The 8,892-nt window shown below is 42.0% G+C and overlaps 1 protein-coding gene across 1 annotated transcript in view; it reads right to left on the reverse strand.

Annotated features, from left to right (window-relative positions):
- Window positions 1-5,654: 5,654 nt before the first annotated feature.
- NPNT (nephronectin) overlaps window positions 5,655-8,892 on the reverse strand; it is a 97,809-nt gene continuing 94,571 nt past the window's right edge. The window contains exon 13 of the mRNA XM_010848251.1: window positions 5,655-6,460. Coding sequence (XP_010846553.1) covers window positions 6,453-6,460 — 8 coding nt within the window. The 3' untranslated portion in view covers window positions 5,655-6,452. The remainder of the gene's footprint in view (window positions 6,461-8,892) is intronic.

The raw sequence follows: 8,892 nt of genomic DNA on the forward strand, positions 1-8,892 counted from the left end.
TTAGCTCTCACATTCAGGCCATTGATCAGTTTTGAGTTAATGTTTGTATATAATATGAGGTATGGAGGCAATGTCATTCTTTTGCACGTGGATATCCTCTTGTCCCAGCTCTATCTGTGGCTGTCCTTTCCCCAGGGTTTATTTATGAACTCTTAATTTTCTTCCATTGATCCATGTGTATGTCTTTATACCAGTATCACAGTTTTTATTACTGTAGTTTTGCAGTAAGTTTTAAAAATGGAAAGTGTGAATCCTCCAATTTTGTCCTTCTTATTCAAGATTATTTTGGCCATTTGGGGTTCCTTGAAATTCCATATCAATTTGAACATTGGTTTTGTTGGAGAAGACTCTTGAGAGTCCCTTGGACTGCAAGGAGATCCAACCAGTCCATTCTGAAGGAGATCAGCCCTGGGATTTCTTTGGAAGGAATGATGCTAAAGCTGAAACTCCAGTACTTTGGCCACCTCATGCGAAGAGTTGACTCATTGGAAAAGACTCTGATGCTGGGAGGGATTGGGGGCAGGAGGAGAAGGGGACGACAGAGGATGAGATGGCTGGATGGCATCACTGACTCGATGGATGTGAGTCTCAGTGAACTCCTGGAGTTGGTGATGGACAGGGAGGCCTGGTGAGCTGTGATTCATGGGGTTGCAAAGAGTCAGACACGACTGAGTGACTGAACTGAACTGAACCATAGAGGTGCTGAGAATGGCACCTGAAGGAAAGGACATGGAAGCTCCCCAGCCCCTCCCTATACCTTCCCTCTGCATCCCACTGTTCCTGAGTTATATCCCCTTTTAAAACAAGCAATAATGTAAAATGTTTCTCTAAATTCAGTGAGCCACTCTAGCAAACTAATCAAATCCAAAGCAGGGTTGTAGGAATCTTCCATCTGTAGCTGATCAGTCAGAAGCACATGTAACAGCCTGGGCTTGCAACTAAGGTCAGAAGTGGGGACTTGGTTGGTAGTCTTGTGACACTGAATTCTTAACCTATGGCATCTGTTACTGTCTCCAGGTAAATTATGTGGATATTTAATATCAGAATTGAGTTGAATTCTTGAAAATCCTGCTGGTGTCCAAAAATTGTTTGGTGTGTGGGAAACAACCCTCCCTCCCCCAACCCGCATATACATACATTGGAAATTGAATCTTGGAACACCAAAAGACTAATTATGATGAGTATTTTTTCATGTGCTTATTGACCAGTTGAATAGAACTTTTTTTGAGAAATGTCTGTTCAAATTCTTTAACCATCTTTAAACTGGATTGTTTTGGTGAGTTGTGAAAATTCTTTACATATTCTGTTTACTAGACTCTTATGAGATATGCAGTTTGCAAATATTTTCTCCCATTTGATGGGTTGTATTTTCACTCTCTTAATTATGTCCTTTGCACAAAGTGTTTCAATTTTCATAAAATTCATTGTGCCCATTTTTTATTTTATTACTCATGCTTTTGGTGTCATAGCTAAGAATTCATTGCCAAATCTGAAGGTCATGATAATTTACCTGTATATTTTCTCCAAGTTTTATAGTATTAGCTCTCACATTCAGGCCATTGATCAGTTTTGAGTTAATGTTTGTATATAATATGAGGTATGGAGGCAATGTCATTCTTTTGCACGTGGATATCCTCTTGTCCCAGCTCTATCTGTGGCTGTCCTTTCCCCAGGGTTTATTTATGAACTCTTAATTTTCTTCCATTGATCCATGTGTATGTCTTTATACCAGTATCACAGTTTTTATTACTGTAGTTTTGCAGTAAGTTTTAAAAATGGGAAGTGTGAATCCTCCAATTTTGACCTTCTTATTCAAGATTATTTTGGCCATTTGGGGTTCCTTGAAATTCCATATCAATTTGAACATTGGTTTTGTTGGAGAAGACTCTTGAGAGTCCCTTGGACTGCGAGGAGATCCAACCAGTCCATTCTGAAGGAGATCAGCCCTGGGATTTCTTTGGAAGGAATGATGCTAAAGCTGAAACTCCAGTACTTTGGCCACCTCATGCGAAGAGTTGACTCATTGGAAAAGACTCTGATGCTGGGAGGGATTGGGGGCAGGAGGAGAAGGGGACGACAGAGGATGAGATGGCTGGATGGCATCACTGACTCGATGGATGTGAGTCTGGGTGAACTCCAGGAGTTGGTGATGGACAGAGAGGCCTGGCGTGCTGCGATTCATGGGGTCGCAAGGAGTTGGACACGACTGAGCGACTAAACTGAACTGAACTGATTCCAATTTTTTCAAGAAAAGGTCATTGGAATTTTGATAGGCATTGTTATGAGTATGTAGATCACTTTTAGTAGTATTAAGATATTGATGTTTTTTAATCCACACATACAGAATGTCTTTCAACTTATTAAAATCTTCTTAAACTGGTAGATAATTATTAATAGTTGATCTAAGAAAGGAAAAATTTTATTCCAATGTTTTATATATATATATATATATAAAATGTCCAATGTGACAATCTTTCAGAAAGCTCTGAGGACTATTCTACCTGTTAAAGGTCAAAGCACAATTATACAAAGTTTTGAGACAAAGGGTTGTATGTCAAATGATGTATTGCTGACAGTTTACATTGTCCAGATCTACACGTAAGAATGAGCAGTGGATCATGGGTTATCATGGCCCTTTAGCAGATTAAAAAAAGGAAGGTTATCACCTAAGGAGGTCTGGTTAAATGCACAATATACCCTAAAGGGAAATGAGGAAGCCCAAATAGGAGAAGAAAAATTTCATGTTTAAATTGCTCCCACCTTGCCATAAAATATAAATTTTATTTCATCACATTATTTAAGCAATGTGTTTTTAGTTTTCTGTGTACAGTTCTTTCATCTCTTTGGCTAAATGTATTCTTAGTTATTTTATTCTTTTGGATGTTATGGATGAAATTGTTTTCTTAATTTCCTTTTCACATTGCTCATTGCTGATGCAAAGAAAAACTGAGTTGTTAATTTTGCAGCTTGCAACTTTGCTGAATTTGTTTAGTAACTCTAGCAGCTTGTTTGTGGGTTTATTGTGATTTTCTATATGTAGGATCATGACATCTGCATTAGAGATAGTTTTGATTTCGTGTGGTCTTGGCCTGCAGTGACTTAAAGCAGGGTTTTGGTTCTTGGCCAGAGATTGATGTCAGATCATGGGAGTGAGAGCACTGAATCCTAACCTAACTAGACCAGTGGCTGGTCTAGTGACAAGGCCCTAGTTCTTTGGCTTTGCAGAAAAGAATTTCCACAAAGATGGAATATAGTGAAACAAGTATTTATTAAGAGAAAAAGAGTACATATAGTACATGTGGATAGACACACGGGCAGACTCAGAAAGAGTCACAGAGCCATATACTTATGGTAGTTTGAGTTACTTTTATGGGATATTTCTTCCAGGTTTCCCTTGGCCAATCATTTTAACTTGCTGATTCAGAGTCCATAGTTAGTATATCTCAGGATCCACCCATGTGTATGCACACATCTCTTAGCCAACATAGATTCTACAAAAGAGGCCTGTGGGTAGTTGGCATCACTTAGCACCACTCCCCTTTTGACCTCCAAGGAGCCTTTCTGTGTGTGTGTGTTTGTGTCTGTGTAATTGGTGAGGTCTCCTGACTTTGAGACATATGTGGTCTCTTACCTTCTATTTGGACAGAGCCCAGCCTCCTTTCTCAATTGTCCTGCTATTCTCATCTTAGAGAATAGGTCCTCAGGGGCGTATGAGTGCTGCATGCTAAGTCACTTAAGTTGTGTCCAACTCTTTGTGACCCTGTGGACTGTAGCCTGCCAGGTTCCTCTGTCCATGGGATTCTACAGGCATGGACACTGGAGAAAACTGAAGTGGGTTTTCATGCCCTACTCCAGGGTATTTTCCTGACACAGGGATTGAACTTGTGTCTTATGCATTGGCAGGCAGGTTCTTTACTACTAGCACCATCTGAGCAGCCAGGTCCACAGGGGATGAATCTCTAATTGCTTTACCTTGTGAGGTCCATCTACCTCCTCTCTCAAATACCCACTAAGAGACCTCAAGAAATCTTTATTGGGAAGATGAAGGGCAAAGGTCTGTTTTCTGTAGCTTCTAAAGCATGGCAAGGGGCTCTTAGACCCTACCTAGTTGCAGTCACAGAGCTCTCAACCTGTCTCATTAAGGGGCCCCAGAGTGACTTTTATTGTTATTTCGGCAGGATCTGCTTTGAGGAGTGGCTGAAGTCCCTGCATCATCATTATCTTACGGTGCCCTGGAGAAAACAAACTGGTTAGAGAAGCAGGGGTCTTTTACTAAAAACCAGTAAACGACTATTATAATCAGAGGCTCAAGCAAGGGTAGGAATCTGGTTATGCAAGGTCAGCATATCTGTTCATCTCAGGCTTAAAATTTTAATATCTATCTCTAAAATGGAAAGTCTGAACCTGTTGGTCTCAGGCCTCCTTGTTGGACTGAAAGGTCTAAGTTGCGGATTTGCAATAATATGGAAGACAACAAAGCACTAGGCAAAATATAGCATAAATCAGTATGGCTGAAATGAGGAAGGTTATAAGAAAATGGAAACCTCCCATCAGAAAGTTTTTAATACCTTGTGAAATCCAGAAGAACAAGTTAGAAAACCAGTTTTCAATTCTCCAGCCTGTATTGAATAGCGAGGATTGCTAGCTAATTGTTGAAGCCAGGTTGCTTGCTGTTGAATTTTCTCAATGTCCATCTCTACCTGAGTAGAGGTGTTAATATAAGTGCAACAGGAATTGTTGGCAACTGCACATACTCCTCCTCCTTCTGCCAACAGATAATCCAGTGTCATATGGTTGTCAAGTACAGCCTTGGCCAGTGAGTCTAGAGACTTCTGTAAACTAATGAGAATTAGCGGTACTGTTAGCTATGGCAGGAAGAGTATGAGACAAGTTTCGAAGGACATGTTGGTGTGCAGCTAGTCTCCACTATGGTAACAAGGTTTACCCAAAGAAACAGGTGTCTCTGTCTGGGATGGCACCAGGTAAGTCTCAAGTTAATCCAGTGAACAGTTTTGATGAACTCGGCCAAATGCTTCAATTCATTTAAGGAGTGTATTGAGAAAGGAGTAATCAAGGTTCCTGGCATATACTGTGTAGGTGTGGAGTTGCTGCATAGGCAATTAGTGGCCCATGGTTTCTTACCCACCTGGCATATGAAAACATATCCTGGTGGGATACAATATAGACTAGTGGGCTTAAGGTTTCAAGGCCCAGCCGCTCAATTCTATTGTTATGAAAAATGTTCTCCAACCTGATTGTTGTTGAGTCACTAAGTCATGTTTGACTCTTCTGTGACCCCATGGACTGTAGCCCCCAGGCTCTTCTGTCCATGGGATTTCCCAGGTAAGAATACCAGAGTGGGTTACCATTTCCTTCTCCAGGGGATCTTCCTGACACAGTAATCAAACCCAAAGCTCCTGCCTGGCAGGCAGATTCTTTACCACTGAACTGCCTCGAAAGCCCCTCCATCTTTTTTTTTCCCCAAGATGTCAGTTCTTTTTTTTTTTTAATTTTTTTTTTTAACTTTACAATATTGTATTGGTTTTGCCATATATCAAAATGAATCCGCCACAGGTATACATGTGTTCCCCATCCTGAACCCTCTGAGCCTCCTCGGAAGCCCCTCCATCTTGATACTTGTTCCTTAAGTGTTGATCCTTCTTCCTTCGGGTAGCAATCTAGACTCTGAGCACACATAGGTAACTGGAATTCTGGTTTAGGAGGAGACACTATAAAGTGCTGGGGTGTGTTAATGCCAATTCTTCGTCCTTCTAGTTTGGCTTTATTTTCTCTTTCTATTGCTAAGGGTAGACTTAGGCAAGAGACATTAGAATTTTCTTCAGTAGGAAAATGAACAATTCTGACCCTGTACATTACTGTTCTGAGCCTTTGGATCTCTGGTAGAAGAGCAATTTCCATCAGGAACTTGGTTAAAATTCCTTATGGGATGGGAAGGGGGTCGTTCTGGTGCATGATGGACTTAGCTTGGAGTAAACAAATTCAGCCTTCTGTCAACTGGGTGGAGGAAATGAAAGTTTGTGCATTGCAAACCAGAGAGCTGTATGTCTATCCTGTGGGTAAGGAAAATAGTCATAGAAAAGCTAAGGCAATTATTAGCTTTATAGCAGCACCAGTCAGGATCATATTTAAATCACTCAGCAAGGGCAGAAAAGTTCAGTGAATTCTGAGAGCAAGGGTGAGGGCAAAAAAAGACAATAGTTATCATTTACCAGAATATATCTATTTCTCTGTAAGTGGAATGGAGTACCAAGAGGCAAAAGGAAGACTGTAGCTATGGATACTTAGGCCTAGGGCCTTTTTGAATAGTAGCTTCAGGTCTTGTAGTGGCTCACTCCTCCATCTGAAATTTTCATGCTGTCCTGGATCCTCTGGATCCTATGGAGTCTTGGAGGAAGGAGTGGATTCACAGGGATGGGCTGGAATGTGGGTCTTCAGATTCCTGTAACATATCAGTAGAAACAGGTTTAATCCTGGACAGATGAACCCAGCTGGTGAACCCCTGGGGTTTGACTACCATAGGGGTTGCTCAGCAGGACTTGGGAAGAACCCTTCCATTTTGGGAGTAGCTGGTCACCAGGGGACTCATTGTTCAAGGTCTTTTAAAGTACCCACTTTTCAGAGTTTACAACATAGCCACTGGAACTGTTATCTGGAGAGGGCTGTACTCTGTTGCCATATTCCTATTTTTTTTAATTTCAGTTCTTATTTTTGGCTGTACTGGGTCTTCACTGCTGCATGGGCTTTTCCCTAGTTGCATTGCACAGGCTTCTTATTACAGTGACTTCTCCTGTTGCAGAGCAGGGGCTCTAAGGTACAAGGGCTTCAGCAGTTGCAGCTCCCAGGCTCTAGAGCACAGGGGTGCGTGGGCTTAGTTGCTCCATGGCATGTGGGATCTTCCTAGATCAGGGATCAAAACAGTGTCTCCTGCATTGACAGGAAGATTTTTTTTACCACTGAATCATAAGGGAAGTCCTGTTGCCATATTCTCGTTTAGGCTTTGGGATTTAGCCTAGGTTTATGACACCTAGAATACACTGCTTCCCTAGTGGCTCGGATGGTAAAGAATCTGCCTGCAAGGCAGACCTGGGATCCATCCCTGGGTTGGGAAGTCTCCTGGAGAAGGAAATGACTACCCACTCCAGTATTCTTGCCTGAAGAATTCCATGGACAGGGGAGCCTGGCAGGCTACAGTTCATGGAGTCACAAAGAGTTGGACATGACTAAGTGACTAATGCTAGGTTTATGAGCTTGGTTTTCTGGATCACCTAGCATGTTCAGAGTAAGGAACGGTCTTCCATATGTCATTTCGAAAGGGCTTAACTTAGTCATTGTTTTAGGAGCTTCCCTGACCCTTAAAAGGGCTATTGGCAGCAGGCAATACTATGCCTCTAGCATATCCTAACAGAGTTTGTACAAGGTTTTCTTTAGAGTATGATTAGCCTGGTCCACTTTTCCTGAGGACTGAGGTTTTCAGAATGAATAGCTGCTAAGTCACTTCAGTCGTGTCCGACTCTGTGCGACCCCATAGATGGTAGCCACCGGGCTCCCCCGTCCCTGGGATTCTCCAGGCAAGAACACTGGAGTGGGTTGCCATTTCCTTCTCCAATGCATGAAAGTGGAAAGTGAAAGTGAAGTCCCTCAGTCATGTCCAACTCTAGCGACCCCATGGACTGCAGCCCACCAGGCTCCTCCAGCCATGGGATTTTCCAGGCAAGAGTACTGGAGTGGGGTGCCATTGCCTTCTCTGCAGAATGAATAGAGGTGGTAGCTAATTCCTAAAGCTGCAAAAATTGTTGAGTTACTTTCACTACAAACAAAGGTGTATTGTTACTCTGAAGATGATGGGGCAACCCAAATCTAGGAATAATTTCCTTTAGGAGTACCTTCGACACTTCAGTCTCTTCTCTTTTCTAGTAGGGAAGGCCTCTATTCATTCAGCAAAGGTATCTATAAAGACTAGTCAGTATTTGAAGCCCTGAAAAGAGGGCACCTGAGTGAAATCTACTTGTCTTCTCTTGGGTAAGTCCCATGTTGCCGTACTGGGTTAACAAGAGGGAGAGGCTTGACATTGCCTCCTGGATTATGGATGGTATGAAGGGCACAGGCTTGAGTAACTGTCTCCAGGAGCGCTTTGATAATTTTCCATTGGTCAGAAGTATGAGCAATTTCTGATCTATGTGCCACCACCCATCTGTTCCCTTAATTCCCTCTCTGTCTTGTGCCCAGTGCTTTTTGGAAGTCAAGTACCATGTATAATGTTAAAAGGGGTTAGGGATGGCATTACAGGCACTTTGTTTATGGGCATCAGAGCTGCTTTCTTTGCTTCTCAATTTGCCCTGTTGTTTCCTCGGGAAATGTGAGAAGTTCCCTTTTGGTGCCTGCAGCAGTGAGTGACTGCTACCTGTTTTGGTTTTTGAACCGCTTCTATGAGATATAAGATCTCAACCCCATATTTTATAGAGGAATTTCTTACATTTAGAAGTCTCCCTCTTTCTAGATAGCTGTGTGGGCATGTAAAAAGAGGAAGGGATATTTTTAGTCTGTGTACATATTTACAGTATTTCCTCCCCTTAGGATTAAGGCTCAGGTTAGAGCTAACAGTTCAGTCTTTTGGGCTGAGTTTGTTAGGTGGCAAAGGTTTTGCTTCTATGACTCTGAGTGCTTACTATAGCATATCCTGCCCTCCTGACTCCATCTTTAATAAAACTACTGTGATCAGTAAACCATTCTTCCTCAGGGATTTCTATACCTGGTCTGTTAGGTCAGACCTATAGGCACAATTAGAACTGGACATGGAACAATAGACTGGTTCCAAATCAGGAAAGGAGTATGTCAAGGCTGTATATTGTCACCCTGCTTATTTAACCTATA

Source organism: Bison bison, unplaced genomic scaffold, assembly GCF_000754665.1.
Source record: "Bison bison bison isolate TAMUID 2011002044 unplaced genomic scaffold, Bison_UMD1.0 scf7180017864263, whole genome shotgun sequence".
NCBI classification, from domain to species: domain Eukaryota; kingdom Metazoa; phylum Chordata; class Mammalia; order Artiodactyla; family Bovidae; genus Bison; species Bison bison.